General features: G+C 41.5%; 2 protein-coding genes across 5 annotated transcripts in view; one reads left to right on the top strand and one right to left on the bottom strand.

The window, feature by feature from the left end:
• The window catches only part of SRGAP2 (SLIT-ROBO Rho GTPase activating protein 2), a 255,349-nt gene that overhangs the window by 204,332 nt on the left and 25,613 nt on the right, over nucleotides 1-25,404 (bottom strand). For 2 of the 4 annotated variants that reach the window (XM_030561619.1, XM_030561621.1), the window contains exons 1-2: nucleotides 9,348-9,539; nucleotides 6,787-7,325 (exon numbers count right to left, since the gene is read on the bottom strand). In XM_030561619.1, coding sequence (XP_030417479.1) covers nucleotides 6,787-6,853 — 67 coding nt within the window. In that variant the 5' untranslated portion in view covers nucleotides 6,854-7,325; nucleotides 9,348-9,539. Of the gene's footprint in view, nucleotides 1-6,786; nucleotides 7,326-9,347; nucleotides 9,556-25,404 lie in introns of those variants that run through there. The other 2 variants (XM_030561623.1, XM_030561620.1) reach the window with 2 other exon arrangements.
• Nucleotides 9,998-21,806, top strand: FAM72A (family with sequence similarity 72 member A). The gene is made up of 4 exons (XM_030561624.1): nucleotides 9,998-10,513; nucleotides 16,554-16,631; nucleotides 18,040-18,164; nucleotides 19,211-21,806. The coding sequence occupies exons 1-4, from the start codon at nucleotides 10,362-10,364 to the stop codon at nucleotides 19,303-19,305; spliced, it is 450 nt and encodes a 149-aa protein (XP_030417484.1). The 5' UTR covers nucleotides 9,998-10,361; the 3' UTR covers nucleotides 19,306-21,806.

The raw sequence follows: 25,404 nt of genomic DNA, 5'->3' as shown, positions 1-25,404 counted from the left end.
TAACCAATATATGGTCTTCAAGCAAATGCCAGAAACGGAAGAAATCAAGGGGATTTTATTGCTTAAATCCAATTGTTTAACTTGATTAAATTAAGAAGCAGAAGGATGGATAGGAGTCAGTCTAGGGGAAAAGAAATCATTTGGAAAGAAGCATGGTTGATAAACACTAGCTGATTGAGGAAAACAGGCTCATAAATAGGCGTGGAAGGATTAGGTTGTTACCAGTGTCAGTAAGTGTCAATTTCACCATATGCAGACAAACTGATGAAAAAAATATTTCCATTGATAACAGAAGTGTACAGATAGACAAAGTAAGATAAATGCTGCTTGAGAAATTATTCGTTTCATTTAAGGATATTTACTTTGTATATCCTGTACGTGATGTTGACAATTTGTGTTAACGGTAATAAAGTTAACTGTTTGGTAGATGTTGAGATTCAAATAATCATTGTCTGACACACCCCCAACAGTGAAAACTTAAGAATAAAAAACAACTAATGCTTAAAAATAAGCATATTATCCACTGAAATTATTTTAAAAAATGAGTTCTGCCACACCTGTGAGCTTAAATAGAAGTTAATGACATTTTCTCTTGCCTTCAGAAGAAACTGATACCCATTAGGGATTGAACTCTTTTGATCCGCTTCAGATTTTAGCCTTGGAACATCTGATTAATTTGGAGAAGACCCCACACACACACACACACACACACAGACACACACACACAGACACACACACGTTTTTAGGAGGGTGGGAGTGAAGTAGCAAATAGCTATATTCTTCTTTCCCCCTCCTCGTTAATAATCCATAAGTAGGGAACTCAAATAAGACAAGAGAACAACAAAAAAACTAAAATCATATCTGTAACGCTACACCAGTCTCCCAATAAGGTCTCCCCCATCTGGGATCTAACTTATTAGCTGGCACATTCTGAACAGATTCAAAGCTCAGAGGATTAGCACTATCAAAAACTGCAGGAAAACAGATGACTTCTAAAGCAATTCCATACCAGAAGTTTGAAGTAACTCATTGCTGCGAACAAATGGAATCACTTATGCACGCAGAACTGTAAAACCCTTAAAAGGTAGTTTTACATTTTAAATATAAACAGTAATGCAATATACACAAACTGGAAATTTTAAGATATTCCACTCAACCTTGTCAAAGTGAATAATTGAAAACTTTATTCCATTATTTATTTACATAGTTTACTGAGCAGCCATTGCCAAACAAACATTCAAGAGCCCAGTTGCAACTCCCAAATGCATGGGTATATGTGCATATCAGTAGATGGAAACAAAACAAAAATCAAATCAAAATAAAGAGACTTGCAAGTTCTGAAAAGACCTACATAGAAATTCCACAGACAACGATGAAAACGGCTACCTCCAATCCAAGACAGAGCTCAACGGGATATTAAACAAAAGATTGCTCTGCAAGTAACTCCATTCTGTACACTTATTCCTGATACTGCGCATAAAACAAGATCTCAATTTTCAGGAGGGAGCTTTCCAAAAACAAAAAAGGGTATTAATCAGATGGTGAATTAAAAGATTAAAGATGCTGATGTTGATGGTAACTCAAGGTATGTTATAACTGCTTACTGCTCCCCCTTCCATAGGATAACAATTTTCTAGTGGGTCCCATCTCACCAAGACCTTTTTAAGGTAGAAATGTATTCCCATGAAGGAAAGTGTTATGTGGTTCAAGGGACCTTATCAAAATTAAGAATACAGCTAACATCACTTACAGTTGGTCACCTCAACCCACAGATCAGTCACCTGCTGATTTCAAGCAGTGGTGAAAGCAAAAAGGAAAGCATCAGGTCAAGAAAACCACTTGGAATTCTACCCAACAGGCAGAAAAAGGATGTATGTGAAGTTGGTGGGGTTGCTTTGGAAAGATTAATAAGGCAAGTTTTACAGCAGATTGAATTTGAGAGCATGTGGGGGAGGTGTTTAACTATAGGAACATCAGCCAAACATCTTCTGTCAGTTTTGTTTAGATCTGTTTACTCAGTTGACTGCATGACCATGTACACACCTTCTCCTCCTGTCATGGATTAACTAGGACTATGGGAAAAAATAGATTAAGTACAATGTATCGTTTCAAGTGATTTGATTTTCACATAGGGGAATTTTTTTTAAGTCCCCCCCCACACACACACACGTGACTTTTCCCGAGAGAGAGAGAGAAAGAAAATGGCTGCGGAACTCCAGTATGAGATCTCTGGAGCCCCAAACATTTAAGCTATTTACTGCAGCTTTCCACAAACTGATTAAATAAAATGCTCTCTGGGGATTAGAGGGAGAAGGAAAGAGAAAATAAGAGCATTGGCCTTTTCTCCCCCCAAAGTCTATACTCCAACATTTATGCTAAAAATGATCATGGTGCTCTCTGTCAGACCTAGTAGTCCGAGTCAGACATGGAAACCATGCTACATGACATACACGTCTGCTATACCCCAAAGGAGTGGTGAAAGGATTAAAACAATCTAAGCAAGAAGAGGAGCTTGCACTATTAAATGGTCCATACAGGAGCCATGGAATCTCACTTTCCAACTCTGTCGATCTCAGTCCTCATAAATGGAGAAACAGGGTTCTCCACCAACCCCTGCCCCCAAACTCCACCCCAGTTTTCAGGAGAATTTCAACTCACTATTTAAACAATATCGTCTTCCAAGACAACATCCATTCTCAACCACACTTATTCAAGAAGATTGCTTTTAAGTTCTCTATTCTTCTCTCATCCACCCATAAGGCAAAATAGTCTGAAGCTCATGAAAGCATTGGGACTCTGACAGATCAGTTCAAATCAAAGGCATAGGGCAATTCACTTGTGTGTGGATATTAAGTGTTAATGTTATTGTCTTAACTTAACTATAATCTGTTTACACATCAAGTGAATTCTCATTAATGTACATTTTTGATCTAGGCTAGGGTAATAATGTAATATGATTGTAAACTTCATGAAAACTAATGAAAGATTGGTTGGATTGCTGTAACTAAATGCACTGTGTATACTTCTGAAATTGGATTGCCCATCAAACGGGATTAGGATCTTGGAACTGTAAAATGAAGAAGCATACTAACTTCAAAGCATGGGTCATGGTGTTCTACAATGGGAAATCCACAGACTCATTCTGATTTAGTCAACACACAAAAAGCCTATGTTGTGACAGAAACACTTGCCAGATTGCTTTTTGGGGAAAAAGATAGCTATAAAAATGGAGCCAGATAACAACCAGGTATATCTGAGCCATTTGGACACTTTCAGGGAACATTCCAGATGTAGGACAGAGCTCCTCAAAGTTATTTTGGGTGACCCTGATAGATTTGTGGAAAACTAGCAGATTACTACTTCTCTCCTATCACTTTGGATTTACAAACTTGGACTTACCTGTTAATGTATTTTACTTTCTTTCAACTTTTCAATAACTCACACTTCCTTTTCCTTAGAAAATAAATCTTTAGTTAGTTTACTAGAGAAATTGGCTGTCGGCATTTTTTTTGGTATGGGATCGAGTATCCATTGACCTGGGGTAAGCGACCAATCCCTTGGGATTAACCTAATTTGAGGTGATTTTTGGTTTTAATAACCTTTTATCACAAAGTCTAGTTTGTCTGCATGGCAAAATGTGCTGGAGAGCCTAAGGGGACTGTTTGTGGCTGTGGGAGTGCACGTGTGTTACTGGCTTGGTAAAATTTAATTATAGAATATACCAACCAGTTTGCAGTGTCTGCTGTGTTTTCTGACTGTCTGACCTGAGCCTGGCACTCTCAGCTGTGAGCTAATCTAGATAGTGTGACAAGCACAATCAACCCATCAAATTTGGTCAGTTTCATATACCATCTAGGTTTCAAATAGAGAAAATTAAAGCACTAAAGTTGATTTGGAAAGTCACATTCTCTACAGCTCAATGGGATATCATTAGACACAGTTCTACGTATCTACCAAAATTTGAACATCCACACACCAAAGAGATATTACATTAGCACCCACAGAACACATTCAGGTTCGGTCATATTGTGCTAGATGCTGGATTAAAACAAATGGAACATGACATGGTCCTTGCTCCAAGGAGCTTACGAAGTGGAGATCAAAGAAGAAAGAATATTCCTAGTCTCTAGGGAGGAAGCTATAAATCAACATTGAATTAGAGACTGCACAGTAGCCACTTGCATGCTGGGAATTAGTCAGTCTGAAGAGAAAGATCACTGATGGGCACAGTTGCACCCCAAAAGAGACACTATCATGGCTGCTAGACCAAGGGAACAAACAATGTAAACATCAAAATTGATTCAGAACAACAAATTGACACTAACTAATGCCATTTTGTTCCAAGACATTCACAATCTGATGATCACATTCATTCAGTAGCTCATAACCATAGGGCTGTAATTATGACCTTACTAATCACCAACTGATGCCCTTCTTAACATTGTCTTTTGGTAACCAGCTCCAAATAGATAATGAACTTTTCAAACCAAATTTAGGGATTAACAGCAACTTTTAGGATAGAGAACGTGCACACAAACTCATTGTTTGTGGATTAAGGATTTTAAGTGATGTCTCAAAACACAGCTGCCTTACATCATCCCAATGTGGAATGCAGCTAAAAATGTGTTAAGCTTTCAAATGCCAGCAAAGATAGAGGAATTTTCTCATATCTGAGCAAGACAGACAATATCTTGCAATTTATATAGCATCCAAGTATGACAAATGTGATTCATTTCAACTACCACTGTTGCAGCCACCTCAGGGGTGAAATATCTTTAGCAACACTACTTAACAGAAGGAGAGTAAACAAGAAGATCAACATCCATATTTAAATACTGGGGCAATTTACAGGCATCATGTAATTAACTAGACTGGAAATTAACCAAGACACCACAATTAACATGATAGTTATTAAAAATACAGTTGTCCTAGTGCAGCAATAACTACAAAATGGTCACAACTGTGGATTTTAGCCTCAAGCAGTTCAGTGCCCCTTATCACTGTGCTGGAGCACCAGTTCTATAGAGAGACAATGCCATTTCCTGAACCAGCAATAGTATTGCCTATTGCTCCTTGGCATTTTCTTACAGAGCTTCCATTTCAATACTGACCACAACTGATCCAATTTCAGGTGCGAGAGCTGATGAGATCACAGCCAAAGAGTATATGATGGCAGGCTGGCTAAATAAACCTTAAGCTTTTATTTTATTTTATTTCTATTACTCTAAATCATTCTCAGACCAACCACTCAATAGATCTGATCTAGAATATTCAAAAGCTCTAGGCTAAGAAAGTGCCTTGTTTCAGAAAGCTGGAGGAGGGAACTCTACCCCAACCCATTTGGAAACAAGGGGCAGGAATCACATCTCCATGCATATTTTAATTTACAGAGTTTTACGCACCACCTACACCTCACTTCCAGCCACTAGAGCACAGGATGGAGTCCATCTTTTTGAAGCTGCACCTCCAGCTGGCTATTGACATTCCACTAGGCTGACTAGCTTGTCAAGTTAATGTTATGGTCCATTAAATAAGAGGAAGTAGAGGGGAAATTTAAAATATACATATATAAAATACTTTGCAGTTCTGTTGCCTCCCCCTAAGGATCTCAAAGCATTAAATCATTACACTAATGAATTAAGCTTCACAGCATCCCTTTGAGGAGCAGCTCACACTTCACTTATTTTACACACAGACTAAGTGACTTGCACCAGGTAACACAAGTCTAACTGGTTTCAGAGTAGCAGCCATGTTAGTCTGTACCCGCAAAAAGAACAGGAGTACTTGTGGCACCTTAGAGACTAACAAATTTATTTCAGCATGAGCTTGTGTGAGCTATAGCTCACTTCTTCGGATGCACAGAATGGGAGACACAGACAGGAGACACTTATACATACAGAGAATATGAAAAGGTTGAAGTTTAACTATATCCAGATCTCCAACTTCCAGTGCTCTGCCTCAACCCCAAGGCCATCTCCCCCTCCCCTACACACACACACTATCAATGTACCAAACAAATTTTAGACAACAAGCTAAATGCAGTTGATTTCCCACTAGCAACAATTTGCCAAGTCACAAGCACAAAGAATATTTTCCACAAAAATTATCTTGAAAAACTTTACAAACATAAAAGTGTTAACATTAGCATTTCACCACCTTCTATCACTGAGGGCATGTCAAGTCCTGATCAAGCCTTAAGCTCATTCACACCAACACACACTCCTTTGGAATATATGAAGTTACTGTCATTGCAAATGCCAATTACATTCAGAACAGTGGTCTATATATGCAAAGCAAATGTAGGGTGTTAAAGTCAAAGCTATATGAAGTGTGAACTTATGGAGAGTGGAAGCTTGAATATTATAGCTTTTTGGCACCAACAGCTATGAAGAGTGGATGTGAACAAGGGTCCACAATACTGGTAAGTGATATACCTTCTTCTGCTTCTACAGAGATTTTTAAAGACTCCCTAAGGGAAAAAGAAATTGAAAAGCTATTCACTGCCTATCACATTTCAAACGTAACCATATTTTAAAGCATCCAGAAAAAGAAACCCAACCCTGTAAACTCAAGGATTTTCATACACACAAAGAAAATTCCTCTCATTAGGATGCATTAAAACAACAAGGACATACCCACCCTTATGAGAAAAAAAAATTACTGCAAATACCTTATAAGATTGCACTGCAAATTCTTCTCCCCGTCCCCACCCAAATATCTAGTGCAAATGCCTGCATTAGCAAGTCAAAACTGTAACAATATAGAAAGATGTAAAATTATTCCTACCTTTGACCTGAGTGTCATATTCAGCTATGATCTCCTTATCCTTTTTGAATTTAGCTGGCGACGTCATGTTTTTCCTTTCCAAAAAGATTAACCTCAGAACAGATCCACCAGAAAACAACAAATAAACGCAAATTTTGTTTCTCCCAAAGAAATGCCCTGGTTTCTTGTCCTCCCACCCCTCAATAACAAAAAAAATCAGTCCATGGGAAGAGGGTGTGAGACCGAGTGTGGCAGCAGAAACATGCAGATGTTAGGAAATCAGCGGGTGGCAGAGACAGTTTTGTTTCCCTGCACCAAAACCCTTAGCAGCAGCAGCAAGCTTCAGATGAGAGCTCATGTAGCCCCCAAAGGCTTTTCCTGATTATTAAACATTAATAGCACAGTCAGGGAGTGGAAGTCCTTCCGCACAACATGTTTTGTGTGGGTTTGGTTTGCCCTTTTTTTTCTTCTTTTTTAAATAGGCTCAAAGATGATGCAAATAAAATCCCAAATGGGAGTAGAAATGAAGGCTCAGATGTTGCTTTCTTTGGTTTTGTTGCCTGTAAATAAAAAAATATATTTAAAAAATTAAATTGTCAGTTACAAGATGCAAGGGCAAAATTTGTGATTTAAAGGAGCTGTACTGCAAATTCCTCTTTAAACTGCAGCTTATTACTACGTATGTACATCACCCAGGTAAGCAAGATAAAATGCCTGCATCATAGCAAGTATGCCCCTAAAAAAAAAATCTCATTGGAAAAGCTCAGTCCCCATGGAAAAAGGGGTGAGAGTAAAAGAAAACTAGCCTGCACAAAAATCACTTCTCTAAATGAGCAATACCGGGAGAAAAAGAGGTACTGGAGAAACAGCAACACGATATGTTGAAAAATTAGACCCAAATCCATAAATTACATGAACTGCAGGAGCTCAAAAATAAATCCACAAACCATTTCATAAACAAGATTAATCCCCTCTGGCATAGCTAAAACAGCAGCCTTTGATTCAATAGACGTGGCAGCTTTTTTTATTATATATTATTACTACAACTGTTTGGTCCCACCACCCCCCATCCAGAAATATAGGTATCTCCTCTAGACATCAAAGCTGATTTGGAGCCAGGGGAAATGCAGCCCAGCATGTGCAAGGCAGATGCAAATCTCCCAGCAGGAGGAAGTCAGGGCACAATTGGAGGGGCGGGGGTGGTGGTGGTGGTGGAAGTTATTCTGGGTAACAAATGTAAGAAATCAGGGAGATGTGCATTTTTTAAAAAGCCAACCAACAATTGGATCTACATCCAACATCAAGAGGAACAACGTGGCTAGCAGAGACAGGAAACGGGAAAGGGTTACAGACTAGGGTTAGAGCATTTAAATGGAAACAAACAGAAAGAGAGTGTGGCTGGCTCCCCCCGTAGTTACGGAGGGAGTGGAAGATATTCCAAGCTACTCTATGCAATTACGATCCACCCAGCTGGAAAGAGACTGCGCAAACACATATATTTAAAGCTCTCCCAAAAAATACATGGAGAAGCCACCGGAGCTCCCCACTGCTGACTGCAGAACCCCCCAGCAACTCGGGATCCTGGCTGCTGCAAACTCAAGCGTATGAGAGGACCACTTGGCCCCCTAAACCCCATTTGCTTTGGACTTCTGGAACGAAGGACCCAGCCCTGTAATTCCCTTTCCTGATGCTAATCATAGCAGGGAGAAGAAATGGGGTGGTGGGAAGACTATTATGGGTTTGAAATAGAATATTGAAGTCTGAGGAAAAGGAAAAATAAGCTCTGGGAATGAAGCGGGGAAGGATGGGGGAAATCAGTCCTGGAGTGTGGGGTGGGGAAGGTTTGGGAGCTATACTGGAGGGGCGGGGGCGAATAATTTCTCCTCGAGTATTATGGACTGGAGAAGGGAATTGTATGTGCTGGAAATTCTATCCTAGGAGAAGGACTATGCCACGAGGGGGTTACACAATTAGGGAAAACTATGTCGGGGGTTACAACTGGGGACAGAGAGAACTATACCGCGGGGGCGTTGCAACTGGGGGGGGGGGGGCTGCGCCGGGGGTTACAGTTGGGGGGAACGGGAGACTACGCCGCAAGAGGCTACACAATGGTGGAGGGAAGTATGCCGAGGCTTACAACTTGGGGGGAAAGGGAGGCTATTCCGCGGGGAAAGGGGGGGGTTACAGTTGGAGAAAAAGGGGGGCTATGCCGCGGGGAAATGGGGGGGTTACAGTTGGAGGAAAAGGGGGGATTACAGTTGGAGGGAAAGGGGGGCTATGCCGCGGGGAAAGGGGGGGTTACAGTTGGAGGAAAAGGGGGGGTTACAGTTGGAGGAAAAGGGGGGCTATGCCGCGGGGAGCTATGGTGCTCTGCCTGCGCGAAGGGGCGGCGCGGGGTGCTCTGGACGAGCCAGGGAGATTTACCGGCTGTGGAAGAGTAACAGGCTCGGGCCGGTGCCGGCCACCCCGGGCTGGGGCTGCGCGGGTCTCCCCGGGGGATGGGACTATTATGGGCTGGGGCACGCCTACGGTAAGACGGAGATCTGCGCGACACACGCCTCAACCCCGAGCAAAGCTCTTACCTACAGCGCGGCACAGCCAGACCCCCTCCTCCATGAGCCGAGGCTCTCCAGCTACGGCTCCCGCGGTCAGTTTCCTCCGCAGCGCTGGCTCACCCACCCCGCCTCCTCGTCTGCCTCCACCAATCAGCAGCTGGGATGACTCGGAGTGACAATCCTTCTAACCAATAGTAGCGGTCTAGTGTTCTCCCTCTCCCGCCTCTGTCTCACGGATCCTCCAATTAGAAGCTGAAGGGGATGGGTCCTAGTTGCTCTGAGAGGCGGATCTTGCCCCAATCGCCCCAATCGGGCTCTAGGGGAGTGTTGGCTCTCTTCCAATGGGAAGCGAGGACAGGGATTCAAACGGAGTCTGACAGTTCTGAACACACGGAATCGCTGGGGCTAGCCCGTTGGGGTCTAACGGCAGCAGGGCTGACGCAGGCGACTTAGTCGGCTCGGGGCAAAGAGAAGAGAGGACGGCCCCTAGTAGGGGCAATAAGCAGGGGCTGTGGGGGTGGGGCAGCAGGGGGAGCATAGGGTACCCCGTGGTGGGGGGAGCACAGGGCCCCCACTGGTAGGGGAAAAGGAGAAGGGGGGAGGAGGACAAGGACCCCAGTAGCGGGAGAGGGAGAAGCACAAGGCGGGGGGGGGCAGTGATAGGGGAAAGCACAAGGCCCCCACTGGTAAGGAGTGGGGGGTACAGGGCATGTAGTGGGGGGGGGTACAGGGTTTACAGAGGGGGGTGTTGGAGCCTGGAGGGGGCAGCAGGGTGGGAAAGGGGAGTCAATCTCCAAGGGAAGGGCGGGGTGCAGGTATAGGGCTGGCCCCTGAACGAGGGGGCAGTGAGTGTGGGAAAAGCAGCTGAAGGGGAACAGTCCCTGGGGCAAGGATCCTGAGAGAGAGGGAGCTGAAGGGGGGGGGGGGGGCAGGGATAGGAGCAGCTAAAGGGCCTGGTGGTCAGTTTGCCCTCAGAGAAGCAAGAAGCACCCTCAGCGCTCTCTGGAAAGAGGGGACAGACCCTTTCGGTCCAGAGCCATCATGTCCACTAGTGGTTTCACCTTCAAGGACAGGTGTGTGTCCGTGCTCTGCTGCAGATTCTGCCAGCAGGTGCTGAGCTCTCGGGGGATGAAGGCCGTGCTGCTGGCAAACACAGAGATCGACCTGTACTCCACCGACATCCCACCCACCAGGTAAGTCCTCTTCCTTTGGCACCTACAGGCATTGCAACAGCTGACTAATGTTACAGTAGCCCCCCAGGACCTTAATCAGTAGGAATACCCCATTGTGTTAGGTACCATGCAAACCATTAAGAAGGCCCAGTTCCTACCCCCCAGATCTCAATCTACTCCTTATAATTGTATGTGACAGGTAAGCAAGCATTATTATTTCCATTTTACAAAAACAGGAACTGAGGAACAGTCCAAACACAGAATGGTACTTTAAAAATACATATATACAAACTCTAAATAATAAACAAGACTCATTTTTTCTCAACTTTAAAATGTGGAATTTTCTTGGTGTTTGGCTTTAAATATTTTCCTGTGACAATCACTGTAGGGTTGTATTTAAGAGCCTTATGGAAAGTAACTAACTTTTAAACAGAAGTGAAAGTGACTTGAAAGTGTCAGTTTCACTCCTGTTTCAAGTCAGTATCTAGTCTATTTTTGTTTGTAGTAGGGTAACACCTCCAGACAGGTGCAGTATAAACTTGGGGGGCTTTGCCCCAGACTAGTAGGATGTTTCCAACAGTTAAATTATCTATTCCAAGCTTGGGGGGCTGCAAATAAGTAGTGTCAATAATAGACAAATCGGGATTACTTTCTACAATTGTTGTTCAAGAGTTAGTAAAGTAAGAATATACATTAAAATTATTTTAAACCTAACCCATGTCCCTTAAGTGATTTGCCACAAGATGTCAGAATGAGTTAGTATTACATCTGGAAATGCATCTCAGCCCTGATCCTCATTCTGCTACTCTACCCTTAAGGCCACACGCTCTCCCAGCTAGTGACTCTGCTCAGTGGTTCTGAATCAGGGGGTACATGTACCCCTGAGGGCACACAGAGGTCTTCCAGGGGGCACATCAACTCATGTAGATATTTGACTGGTTTTACAACAGACTACATAAAAAGCACTAGCAAAGTCAGTACAAACTAGAATTTCATACAGATAATGACTTGTTTATACGGCTTTATATACTATGCACTGAAATGTAAGTACAATATTTATATTCCAACTGATTTTATAATTCTGGTAAAAATGACAAAGTAAGCAATGTTTCAAGAGTAGCGTGCTGTGTCACTTTTGTATTTTTATGTCTGATTTTGTAAGCAACTAGTTTAAGTGAGGTGAAACTTGGTGGTACACAAGACAAGTCAGACTCCTAAAAGGGGTACAGTAGTCTGGAAAGATTGAGAGCCACTGAATTAGATGATGGATAATAAGATTGTTCATTGACATAACTTGAATGTACATCCAGCCTGACAAAAATAAATGTGGGTTTTTCAGTGGCTCTGTAAAAATGTCACTACAATCAAATACAACTACTTTCTCTGTTTCAAGTCAAATTTGTTCATTTTATCAATAAAAACATGTTTTTACTCTTAATGGTGCAGGAACCAATATCAGTCAGGGAAAGCACGCTCTATTCTGTTTGGCCTCGTAGATCAACAGAATTGTTGAGTGCATTAACTGGTGAAGATGAAAGAAGCAGAAAGAATCGAATTTGACTTTCAGAGTTAAGCAAGGACAGGAATTAAAGAAAAAAATTATTTCTTGTTACTTGATCAAACAAGCTGGAGCAGAGGATGAGTAACTATGGGAAAGCCATATTTAAATATTAAATAGTAAATTAAATATTAAGAAAATATCAATTACAAATCATTAATCTGCAAGCACGAGTTAAAAGGAGATAAACTAAGATGGGCTAAAATTAATTTAAAAAAAGGTTCATTTTTTAAACACATTCTAATCACTAAGCCATTGTTCTGTGGTCTCATTTGAGAGTTACAATAAATACGCAGTTCCTGGCACAGATGTTCTAAACTGGTGTAAAATGTCTTTCGTACAATGCTAGTTGTCAAACTTGAGTTAAAGCGATCTGTGTGGTTACAAATGTAATCCATACTTTTAATGTACAATTAAAAACTTTAACTACAAAAATGAGTTTATGAAAGTCTGTAACCCACATATTTCAGTACGAAGTTAAAATAGCCATGTGTGTTTTAGTGACTCAGGAAATGATTTCCTGGCATGTGATTTCCTGATACTATAATAATTGATTTTTTTTTCCATGGCAAATGATGGTTTGGTCAGGGCTAAGTGGTTAGGTTTTGGAGTAGGAGCTAATGTATTGAGGATCTAAATTATAAGAATGAATCAAAATAGGAAACATGCAGACTCTTAAGTAAACTTATCTCTGCATACAGGGCAGAAGTTCAACTCTCAGGACTGTTTTTCCCACCCGTTAACAGAATGAATGGAAGCACTCCTGTTGGACATGGAGCACTCAACCCAGTACATACCAAGTTACGTAAACAAATTGCCCCTTTTCTCACAAAGTCTTTACCTACATTACCATTGCTGGTGTTCTAACAGTGGAAATGCTAGTGTAAACCAGTTATTCTACCTATCATCTCATCTAACACAGCTTAAAGCAGGGTCTGCACAACACTACATTTGGAATGCCAGTGGCTGCCTACACTAGTGCTCCAACTGGTGGAAAACTAGGAAGGATTGCAAGGTCAAAGAGTTGTAAAATAGGAAAGATCAGTTTGCTTTGAAAATATTAGTTTGTGTCCATTTACAAAAAGACAGCCAATTAAAAATTACGGGGGTTGACAACGCTTACCTACCTAAGGTCTACCATAGGAACCCTGTTACAGAAGAGTATTTGACAATATTAGTTTGCTCTTAACAGCTTTTCTACAGAGGACATTAAAATCAGACAGCCTCACAGAAGATGGGTTGGGCTGACATCTGCTTTAGATAATACTGTCCTACTTTCCAGACGAAGAAACTGACACACAGATGTTAAGTCTGATAATGGCCTTGTCTGCACTAGGAAACTGACCCAGTGCTAAAACTGGCTATGTCCATAATAAGGAACTATAGAAGTAGTTCTCCACCAGAGCAGCCACCATTGTAGCTGGAAGTCCTGATGTAGACAAACTGCTACCAGCCTCTATCATCATCAAGTTTGAAGGTTGTCCGCACAGCAAAAGCTAGCATGGGCTAGTCTCCAGTTAGCATGGGTAACAACAGAAGTGCAGAAAACACAGTACAGGCGTCACAGTGGGCGAGCAAGCCAAGTATGCACTACAAAAGACACACTGAAAGTATCTCAAGAAAACTGATGTGGATATCACAAGCTGGGAGAAGCAAGCCACCAACTGACCCCACTAGTGCCACATCCTGCATCAGGCAGTAAGTCACTTTGAGGAGAAGTGCCTTGCCCTTGAACCTGAAAAGAGAGAGGAGGAAGGAAAAAGAAAGAACCTTCTCCCAGCAGGCAGTTGGCCTGACAGGAAATGTCTGTACCTATTACGGCAGATCTATGATTACAGGATTGGACTCCTGAGTCATCTGAGGACCCATATGTAAATCCGTGGGAGAGCTCATCCTCGAATCAAGGGATCGCTGATGATGATGTTGATGATGCACCCAAAGTCCATCCCAGAGTTGCACTACCCACACAAGCCTGGCTGTGGTGTCTTCACTATTGTTACCTGGGCTAGCTAGATTTAAGGTACCTCCAATAGGCTAACCTGTGCACAGCGTTTTCTGTGTTAGACACAGTAAGTGAGAGTGGTAAAAATGCTGGAAGTCTGTTGCAACCCTACCACTGCTGTAAGCCCTGTTGTAAAGAACCCTGGTTCCCTGCAGACAAAGATGTAGGGTGTCTGCAATAAGCATAGTAAAATGGTAATGAAAATGGTTTAACTGCAAGTGCACAGACAGAACTAAAATCAAATCACCTACCATTTCTGAAACTGTGTTGAACATAGTTTGAACCTGTTCATCCTTGCAGTTAAACTACATCTTGCTCCAGGCCAGCTACACCTATTGTTGCTGACACCCATTGTAAATAGGCAAGTTTCTTAATGTAGACAAAGATAGTGAGTTGCTAACTGAACCCAATGGTATAGTTGGTAACTGAGTTCACTCCCTGTGTAAAGACTGATTATCATCTCTAAGTACTAGTGTGGAACCCATTTCCCTGGATTGAAGCCTAAGGTCTAGTTGAAATGGTTAGCTCTGGGCTGACTGTTTGCATGGAACTGGGACACCAACAAAGCAGCTCTTGAGCCTTGCTGATGTTAATCTCTGTGGGCCAGTTCACTGAGTTGCATAAAACCAGATAATCCTCATATTCTGAAACAATTCAGAAAAAGTTAGCCATCATCCTCCTGTAAAGCAGGAAAAATTAAATATATAGAGCAAAACCATTAAAGGGACTTTGTCAGCTAGCTTTTAACTTTATTTTCTGCCTGTGTGTAATATTTTTAGAAGTTTAAGATGTAACTAAGCCTGCTCTAAAATTGAGTTTCAATTACTGTAATTCATTTTTAAAGCAGAATCTGATGGGCACTTCCTACTAATTTCAGGTGGTCAGATTTTTGGTCTAAAGCATTCAATTATGCTTCATTTTTAATTACTGTACAGCACATTCTGCTGGGATTGTAGTGTGCACATAAGGTAGTTGTAGATCCCATCAACCACTTATGAACCTCAGCTGCTAAAAGTTTCACAGGTGCTCCTTTAAGTCCCTGTATAGCAGTAAATTCCCATACTATAGGTCCGAGGAGAAGCCCTCACTGGCCATCAAAAAGATGGTAGAATTAAAAAGCATGTTGCTACATGTATAACCTGGTGAAGTGAAGTGTGCCTCAGGACAATGCCTGGATTGGTCTCACTGTAGACCAACCTCAAGTATGGAGAAAAAGCACACAGTGGAGTAAGAGTTTAACGAAAAAACAAAAAACAAAACCAGCACTCTTGTTTTACAGCGCTGATGACTAACTCAGTGCAAACTGCAGAGTATAGCATTGCTTGGGATAAAGTGTCATCTTGAGATTCTTGTGAGCAATGCCTTTTGATCACTGACTTCACTTGATAAAAATGACCACCACATTGGGTACTTTTATTCCTTTCTATGTAGCAACCAGTTCCAGGAAGTAATCCAGGTTTGATTTATTGGTGTGATAACTGGAGATATGCAATTAAGTGACTATGCAGTGGTGTAATGTTCAGCATTATTAGTATTATTCCTCACATGGTTTGTGAAGAGTTTAACTTTGAAGCTCTTCAAAGTTGTGTTGAAAGTATCTTTATTCTACCTCCTCTGCCTCCTTTGCTATTTAATGGTGCCTTCAAATACCTGCTTTATACTAGTGGTCTGCTATTCTTCCTTTTACTTCGTGAAGAGAGTCAGCTATGTGAATATTTGAAGTTCATTCACTTAGCAGTGGGATTCAACTGAAATCTGTGTTGAGTAGATGACTCTAGACAATAGAGTATTATGGTATCCTACTGAACAACTAGAGGTGAGTTGTTGAGGCAGCATTTTAAGAGGTGGGGGGGTGCAGCAGGGCTAATGTGCTAGCACTCCATCACTCCACTCACAAATTTGAGATCTGCCTGCTTTCTGGGCCCTAGTGTAAGAATAGGGATTGTGTAATCAAAAGCTGGGATTTTTTAATTGCTGCTGGGACTGACCTGTGGTTCCTTCAATAGCATTTTGTGCTCTTACGCTGGAATCTAGGTATGTAGTCCTCAGCTCGACAACCAGTGTCCTTGGGCAGCAGAAGTATTATGTGGCTGATATCTCTCTCAGTCCCTTGAGCTGTATGAACCAGTGCAATAGCAGCCTCCTCAGCTCAAGAGGGGAATGGTGGTCCCAGCAGAATCTTCTTTAGAACCAAGCAACCACATATACTAAAGCAGTGCTCCTAGTGGAGGGTAGCAGGTTCCTGAAAGCTAGCATGGGCGCACTGTGGTGCTGGCTCAGGGTGTGCTGGTGGAATATATAAGAATCTTTGCTATCTTGATACTACTATGCTTGGTGATAGAGGGAGATTGGATGAGAGCAGATAGGTGTTTGTAAATGGAAATAGAAAAGAACTTCAAACAGTGATTTGTTGGAATTCTACCTTACAGCAAGAACAGGTGGCTGGGTGAAGTTATGTCAAATGTCTAAACTATTCCTGGGACACATTTTTTCTCCTCCAGTACTGTTGACTTCATTGGAAGCTGCTATTTCACTGACATCTGCAAATGCAAACTGAAGAACATCGCATGTTTAAAATGGTAAGTAATACCATTTCAGTGTGACTCGTAATCATACAAGCACCCACTCTGCAATGCATGTGCTCCAGCAACAACACTGCAGCATCTCATTACCGACCACTAGAGTGCAAGTGCTTGGGTCACAAATTAAGTGAATTTGATATAACATTGCTCAGTGGAGACTTGGCCGCACTACCTTTGGACATGACCGTTAGTCTGTCATTGTCAAAGTCCCTTGCAGAAATGCATGGGGCAATGCGTATCAAGGCTAAAGTGGGATTGTATAGGAAACTTGCACAGCACCTGACTGACTCCAGAGAGACTGCTTCAGTATTGATTTGAGATAGCTGTGTGAATAAAGTCACAATGAAATGCAGTTACTCATATCTTCCATTTTACTAAAACAGATACAGTGGAGAACTCCTATTTTATGAACTAATGGGGGATTCAGGAGTTCATAAAATTGAACATCTCAGTTACAATAGGTTTGTATAACAGGTTCATAAAATTGAGGTTCTGCTGTAAGAGAACATGCTGTTGGCAGACCTGCTCTTCACGAGCGGATGGAAAAAATTAACATGAAAGTTCCTGGAGTTTGTTGTTTGTTTTTATTAATGCCTGATACTTAAGATACTGTTCCTTTAAAAAAAATTCTGCTAAACTGCTCAAAAGGGTTGCTTATCTGCTTTATGCCTAAAATTTCAGCTTGCTCAGATTTGAACTTGGACAGGAAGGTTCTTGGATTAAAAATAACAAGGTGGTTTTTTTGAGAGACTTGGCTAGCAAGGAATTCTGGTTTGTCCAGATGCTGAAATAGAAAGCACACACTTTCTTCTGGGTGTGCTCCTGAGAGTGAAAGGAATCTACCAAAGGTAAATTAATTAGGCTATAATCTGTTCCTACTCAAACCCTTAATTTCCATTTATTTGAATGGAGCAGAATCACACTCATATATACACCAACCTAATTACTTAGCTCTTATAACCTAATTACTTAGCTTTTCATGGATCCCATTGTACCATCAGTTTTAAGGAGAACTCTCCATTGACTTCACGTGGAGTTCTATTTTAAACCGAACAATCAGATTCCATGATAGATTCAACAAATTTCACTGACTTAAGTTAAAGTACACTCGGGTAACAGACAGAATTTGGTTCTCTGCAATAAGACAAGACTCCCTGTCTCAGAAACATAGATCTTGTGCAACTCCAAACACACCCTCTTTCTCTAAGTAAATATATTCAGACACTTTTTGTACCAGTTGTTTTAAAAACTCGCCTTTAATTTTCCCCAGATAAGAATATTATACCAATTTGCCTGGTAAAGCGGTTAGATCCTGTTTAACATTAAGCGTAGCTGGTTCTTCACTGCAAACTGGCTTTCATCCACGAACATACATGATCATTATTTTGTTTGTTTGCTGTTCTAGTGGCAATGTTGTAGGTTACCATGTGATTGCTCCATGCAAACCTTGCCTGCTGTCCTGTAACAATGGCCATTTCTGGATGTTTCACAGCCAAGCAGTCTTTGGTATAAACAGACTAGACTCCTCTGGTAAGGAACTCTTTATTCTGAACAGGGAAGTTCTATTTAACTCACCGGAGAGTTAACTGGCAACTTCCTCCCTCTCCCCCAATAGCAAGGTGTCTCAAAGCATATGCTGTTTACTTAAGGTATATAGCAAGTCTATACTGAGTTGCCTTTCCAGCAGAGAGGCTTGTGGGGGAAGGAATGCTGTATGAGGAAACTATTCATGTCACCTGGAGCTTAAAGTATCTAAAATGCAATATTAGGCTACCTCAAGTTTGTGTAGCTTTATATAAAAAAAACACTCACTCGGCTGTAAGATTAATTGATCAGAAAATTTCCTCTAGCTTCTTGCTGAGGGGAATCGGGATTTTGTGAGGCAATATTGTTATGCAAACTGCACAAATAGAAGTGTGAATGCAGAGCCACAGGATACTATTTATAGTAGTGAGTGTAGCTTTACTGTGCTATTAAGCAACCCTCCACTGACTGTTATTCTGAGTTGAGCTGTGTTGTCACTGTGACCCTATATAACTTTTTCTGTCGATCCCCATTAGCTTAGGCTGAGGTTACAACTGATACTAGCTCTTACTATTTAGTTTGCTTGAGTTTCTTTTAAACAACTACTTGGCACACAAACTACAAGTATCTAGCATAATCAGTCCTTCTGGAGCTTCCCAAAGTATGTAGCCTTTTACTAGACCATCTATATTTCTGTTTCTCATACACAAGATTAGTTAGTTTAAACACTTTCACAATGTCATCTGTGCCTCAAACCAACACAATTAATGTAACCCGGCCGTAAGGGGATTACCAATAACAACATGATTATTTCATATAACTCTTCATACGGGACTTACTACTATCGTCTAGTTCAAAATGATATTTCTAAAAATCCTTTTTGAATAAAAATAGAAAACAAGACAACATTGCCTAGGTCTAGGTTATTGCATCTAATAGGTTTTTCAAGGACTAGAGCCATTCATTTTGTGGCAGTGAATTCAGTTTTTAATCTAACTCAAATGAGGTCAGAATACAAATTAAATTATTTACAATCTTTTTTTTTTTTCCAGGTGTGAATTTACTGCTTTGGGGCAATTTACCAGATTTGGATGAAAGCATTGATGAAGACCTGTCTGGCATCTCTGAGGAGGAGTATATCAGATAAATATTATCAGCAGTGTATTCCCTTGTTAACTTGTATTGCAGCTTTCTTCCCACTGTCTTAATGTACAAACTCAAGCAATATAGTAAACGGGAAGGCTGGCAAACTGTTTTTCAAAAAGGGTATAAGCTGTCTTAGTCCAATGTAACATGCCTTATAAGAATCCCTCTCAGCTTTAAAATGCACCTATCTGGAAAATGAATGACATACAGATGGCCGCTACCTCTGGTTTTAGGGCTATTTTGTTCTTATAGTTCTAAGTCTTAACAGCTGCAGGTAAGGAAAACACAGGCTTTGACACTTCTACAAGTACCAGCTGCTGCCTGTTTTTCCTTCCTAAATAACAGCTCAGTTGTGGATCAAAAGTCTTGGTATCACTGAAAGGAATTTAATTTTTACCTTTAGGGTAGTGGTATTGAGGAATAGTTACTCTGGGTGAGCTGTGACATTAAGAAGAGAATTCTATGGGCTCCAGTTATGCCTCCTTCTGGACTCTGCCTTCTCTCTTCCCATTCCATCCATAGCCAAGAAGGTGGTATATGCACAGTCTCCTTTGAGGCCACAATCAATGCTGTCGAAGAGTGGTCTAGCAGGGATTGCTGAAACTGTACAGCCATCTGTCTTCATCCTGCTTTGGAGTTGTTTGCTTTTGAAACCCCTAGAGAGACGAGCGTTGGGATGCTCCTGAACCTGGGTCTCTCACCTGAGTTTTTTCAGAGCGTACTAAGTACTCAGTTCTGCTAAAACCTAAACTGCATAAGAAATTTATAGAGGAAGTTTTGCTGCCAGTGAACAGAATGGCTGACAAATGGTAAATAAGGAAGTGTGCTGGGAACTGGCATACTTCCCTGCTTTAAATGGAAAGGAATCATGTTCAATGAAATATTAGCATAACTATTCTTAAGAACTGTTACAGGTGACAGAAACTCCTCTTGCTCTGTAGATGTCTCCCTATTGCAGTGAAAAACTGAAAGAGGGAGAAAAGGCATAGTTTCCAAGCAAAATAATATGTAATTATGTTTGTATATTTTGTCAGTATTAAATGAGAGGAGCAGTAAGTATGATGCTGGAGTAGCATGTGTGACAAGTTTAGGGCCAGATTCAATGAAGTCTCCATCTGGCTCTTGTGCTGATGGAAGGTGGGTAATCCCCACAGAGTCGGTGGTGGAAGGTGGAAAGGAGGCAGCCAGACATGGTTTGGAGTGAAATCTGGCTTCAAGAGTACTGTTCTGCTTGCAGCTACAAAATTAACTGCTTCAGCAAGTTTACGTTCTCAAATGAAAAGTTTTCTTGTTTCATAGGCTAGGAGGGTCTAAGAGAATAACTTTGTAAGGAAAAAACATCTGACCAACAACTTTTAGAAAGATAGACATTAACTTCAGAACAGAAATATTTAATGGGAAGATTTCTGAAGTGACTTATTTTACATTTATGTAAAGAGGGCTCTAGCTAGATGGTGCTTTATATGCCAATTACAGACATGCATTTCTGAAAATCTCACCTTGACTTACTAGAAATATCATCAATAGTGGGGCATAAGAACAGCCATACTGCATCAGACCAATGGTCCATCTAGTCAGTATCCTGTCTTTCCACAGTAGCCAATGCTAGGTGCTTCTAAGGCCATGAACAGAACAGGCAATCGGAGTGATCCATCCCCTGTCATCTACTCACAGCTTCTTGGAAAGTCAAAGAGACTTATGCTCCTGAAGCACTTGGTAAAACCCTACCCATAGTCCCTAAAATGAAGAACCAACAGAGTAAGTCTGCAGTTCTGCAATGAGCTCCACGTGGGTAGACTCCTCTTCATTTATTTGGGCTCAGTAAACATCAGGACAGTGCCCATTGTGCAAAACCTCTTAGGTTCTCATCCTACAAAGGACTGCCCTGGAAATCTGTGCATTAAATGAGTTTTTTATCTCACACCGCGATTGTTTGTGACCACTTTGGATAGTCCATTTTTACAAAGCCATTGTTTTATTGTAAACCCTTAGCTACATCCCCAACCAAGATTTATACCAAAAACCACACACTCACTAGCCCTAGAAAAACACTGTCTTAGACACTGAAGAACACAACAGAAAGGTAGTTGCAGGCATCCTGCTCCCTGTAACAAGCCCCTAACACAAAGCTCATTGGTGTTTTGCAGAAGACAAAGCATTCCATTCATAAACTACATGTAGACTTGGTACATCTAGTGAGCTGAAGATACATCACTTGAAAGATGCATTTACAAAAGTGAAGTAGTACATGATAAGGTAGGGTGGATTTCCTGAATCCTACTAAAAGCAACTCCAAGACTGATATCAAGATTAACATTTTGTGTATTCCCTTTAGGCTCTGAAAAGATGCGGAGAAGGCAGACTCTTGTTTTAGTACTTTACCGTATCTGTTCTCAATTGGTGTTACTACCTCCTCTTCTGTGTTGGCTAAAGTGTGTATTTGCTTTTTTTCCTTATTTGGATGTTTTGTTATGACAGTGTGCTGTCTACACGTGCATCAAATAAAAGTTGATTTATACCACATTCTCGTGGGAGGATATATTAAGTTCACATTATATAGCTGGGGGATTGTCTAACTTTTATACTTAAGGATACATCTGCAGTGATTAGCTAACAAAAATAATGAAAACACGTTCTAGCTAACTCAGCTCATTTGAAATCATCCCTACTGTGTAAGGACAGTAATGGCCCGATTTTCAAAGTGACTGAGCACCCATTATTCCAGTTAAAGTCAAAGTGAGCTATCAGCTGCTTAGCACCTTGTCTCTCTCACCAAGGGAAGTTGGTCCAATAAAAAAAAAAAAAATGACTTCACCCACCTTCTGTCTCTAATAGCCTAGGACCGACATTGCTACAACAACAGTGCATACTTCAGCTGTTAGAGACCCTCCACAGGACTCATCTACAGCAGTGTAGCTGGGAAACATCACAAAGTACACAGATGTAGGTTCAGGGTCACAGATTTGGTTTGGATGAAAAAGTATTTAAAACCTGAATTAAAAAAAACAACCCACCAGTAAATAGCTTTCTTCAGGACCTTGTGCAACAATGCTGCTGTCAGTGGTTTTGCATTTTATTTCCTGTGATGCATAATTCAGCATTGATTTCTAGCTAGTGCGGGAGGAGGGGAGGAAAAAAAAATCACAGAAAGACAGTGATAAATTGCAAGGCTTTTTAAGGGGGATGAGAAACAATGAAAGAATACATTTAAATATTCTTCGTTATTCCCTGATACAAATGTAAGATTATGATTAGGCATTAATTTATATCACCATACATGTCAAAGTGCTTCACAAATGACATTCAGATAGGAAACCTTTTGCCATTGAAATGCAGTCAGCTCTAGGATAGAAGGCAGCTGCCAAGCAAACAGCATACTGCCAGGACACCTGGGCAAACCCCATTCTGTAATGAACGTTGGCATGTCATCTTCATCTAAATGGACCATGTGGCCCTTGATTATTGAGGGTCAAACCGGAAAGATCCTATGCTCTGTTATACCCTGGAATGCAGCTTATGTGTTTTGGAAACAGAGCCTAAATCATCCCTGCTAGGATTGAAACCTGTAGTTCTAGATATCTCAGGGCTATTATGCCATGCAGCTCCAGCAGCCATTATGGTATGGAAACTAGAGGTGCCAAGTTTTGCTTTGTTGTCCCCCTCATACATGCCATGCTCAAGACGTTCACTTATAAAAACACAGAGACATAATACCTCTAGTCATGTATTATAAACCACTTTATTTTTGCATACATAATTGTTTCTCCATGTTTTATTAAGTCTGTAAGATATGTGGACCCCTAAAAGCATACCCTCAGGAAGAGCACATGTAACGCACACACCTCCTTGGTGTGGTGTGCTGTCCCAGTTAGGGGCAGCGAGCCCACTTAGAGAGAAAGATTAATAAGTCTGCTCTACAGCCTTAGCTAAGAGGGCTATGGCTTTTAGCTCATGTAGTAGAGGCTCATGCATTTAGCTCCAGAGGTCCCAGGTTCGGTCCCACCTGCTGACAACAGGCATCTGTTGGTTTTGCGCACACACACACACACCAAACAAACAACCTATCATTCGTTTTGGGGCAGCACCTAGATGCCCCAACTGAGACAGAGACCTCTTGTATTAGACACACATAGTGAGAGACCATCCTTGGGCCAAAGAGCTTCTCATCAAAACATGCTAGCCCAGGGGTTCTCAAACTGGGGGTCAGGACCCCTCAAACAGTCATGAGGTTATTACATGGGGGGTCGTGAGCTGTCAGTCTCCACCCCAAACCCTGCTATTCCTCCAGCATTTATAATGGTGTTAAATATATTAAAAAGTGTTTTTAATTTATGGGGGGGGGTCACACTCATGGGCTTGCTATGTGAAAGGGGTCACTAGTAAAAAAGTTTGAGAACCACTGGATTAGATGATCTGCTGGTCTCTTCTGACCTAGCCAGACAAAGGGTGCAAGGGAAAACAGAGTCACGGAGAGTGACTTGGACAAGGGTGCCCAGCAGATCAGAGGTGCAGCCTGAGCGAGTCTGAGAAGGAAAATCCTTAGCCCCAAGTCTACAGTAAGCAATCTAGGACTGCTGTGGCTGCTTCTGCAAGGTATAGAGAGGTGACTGTAGACCCCACCCCCAACATGCATTTGCTAGTGAACATGGAAAGCTCATGGATTCAGACACCAAGAACTGGTCCACATTCGATTTGTGAAGCATCCTTGTGCTTCTGCTGCCTTAATGTTTCTTCAGCCTTAGTATATATCCTGAAAAAGATCCAGTGGATACAGCCAATACCCCAAATGAGGATAGGGAGCCCACTGGAGAGAGATTGCCTTACATATGCATGGAAACATGGCAATCAAGAGAACAAGGGACTTGTTCCCCATATCATGTAGTACACAAGGGCTATCACAGGGGAGCAGCAATGCCTAAGATGGCTTGAGCTTGCATATCCCATACAAAACTAATTCCAGAACGTTGAATTTTGGATGATCCAATATAACATGAAAAAAAATGAAAAAGCAGCAGTATTTTGACACCAGCGACTAGCTCTGAGGCGTCACAGCTGCTTTGCTATCTATGATGTCTCTTGTCAGACTTCATGCCCAATGCTGGCTGAACAAACTGGCCAGCACTCCCTATTGATTTCCTGTTAGAAGACATGTCTCACATTTTGGACAACAGTAGTGGGGGAGAGAGGGAGGAGTGATGCTTAAGTTACCATGTCATCTGCAGTTCTTCGCAATACTGACAGCTTGACGTCTCTGGGTAACATCACGCAAGGGAAATTAGTTCTGTGTGTCTGTTACCAACTTCCATCTGTGTGTCAACGTATGTTGGAATTTGTGCGCAAGATTGTGAAGCAACACAGATACAAAGAGACTGTGGTGCAGTCAGAGAAATGTGAAACATAATTCCCCAAAGAAGTGCTTATTAAAATACCAATGAACGTCACTCAGATGCAGCTGCAACTGCACCACAATTAGTTCCTGCTGCGCTATAGCAGAACCTTATCATAGTTAGATGGATCCTAGCATATATCCTACTCTAGTATACAACATTTGCCCTTGTTGGGGGGAAATTCATCTGGGCATTCAGGGGGGGATTTTTCCAAAGCAACTAAGTGAGTTAGGTGCAGAAGACCCATTAAAAGTTAATAGATTTGTGCTCAAGTCACTTAGGCATTTGAAAATCCCAGTCACTCGAGTCACCAGTGAAAATAGGCTTAGTTTTGCCCCTTTTTGCTGTTTGCCCATATCACAGAGCCAACTCCATACTCCAAGGATTTGCAAGTGTGACAGAGGTCCGGACTGAAAAGTATTGGCAGAAAAGGGGTGGAGGAAGCTTGCCCAGTCTCTGCCTTCACTTTACTTAAGCTTCTGCCCTTAGCACCTCACTTTTATGAGAAACATATTTGTTCTTACATTACAAAAATACAGGGCCAAGTTCAGCCCTAAAACTACTGGCATTTAACCAAGGATGAGTCTGTCCCGTTGTGCTTACAGAACATATCCAGATGGCTTTTTTAAGCTGAAGCTGGCAGTGGGGGAAGCACAACAAGATGGTATGGAATCATTATTCACACATGATAGAGGAGAACAGTTTAAAGCAAG

This window comes from Gopherus evgoodei, chromosome 4 (assembly GCF_007399415.2).
Source record: "Gopherus evgoodei ecotype Sinaloan lineage chromosome 4, rGopEvg1_v1.p, whole genome shotgun sequence".
In the NCBI taxonomy this organism is placed as follows: domain Eukaryota; kingdom Metazoa; phylum Chordata; order Testudines; family Testudinidae; genus Gopherus; species Gopherus evgoodei.
Note: the sequence above shows the minus strand (reverse complement) of the source record. Positions and strands in the feature narration are given on the sequence as shown.

Coding starts and splice junctions, on each gene's coding strand:
- FAM72A (XM_030561624.1), top strand. CDS start 10,362: ATGTCCACTAGTGGTTTCACCTTCAAGGACAGGTGTGTGTCCGTGCTC. Junction 10,514..16,553: donor ACCGACATCCCACCCACCAG/GTAAGTCCTCTT, acceptor TTTCTCCTCCAG/TACTGTTGACTTCATTGGAA. Junction 16,632..18,039: donor AACATCGCATGTTTAAAATG/GTAAGTAATACC, acceptor TTGCTGTTCTAG/TGGCAATGTTGTAGGTTACC.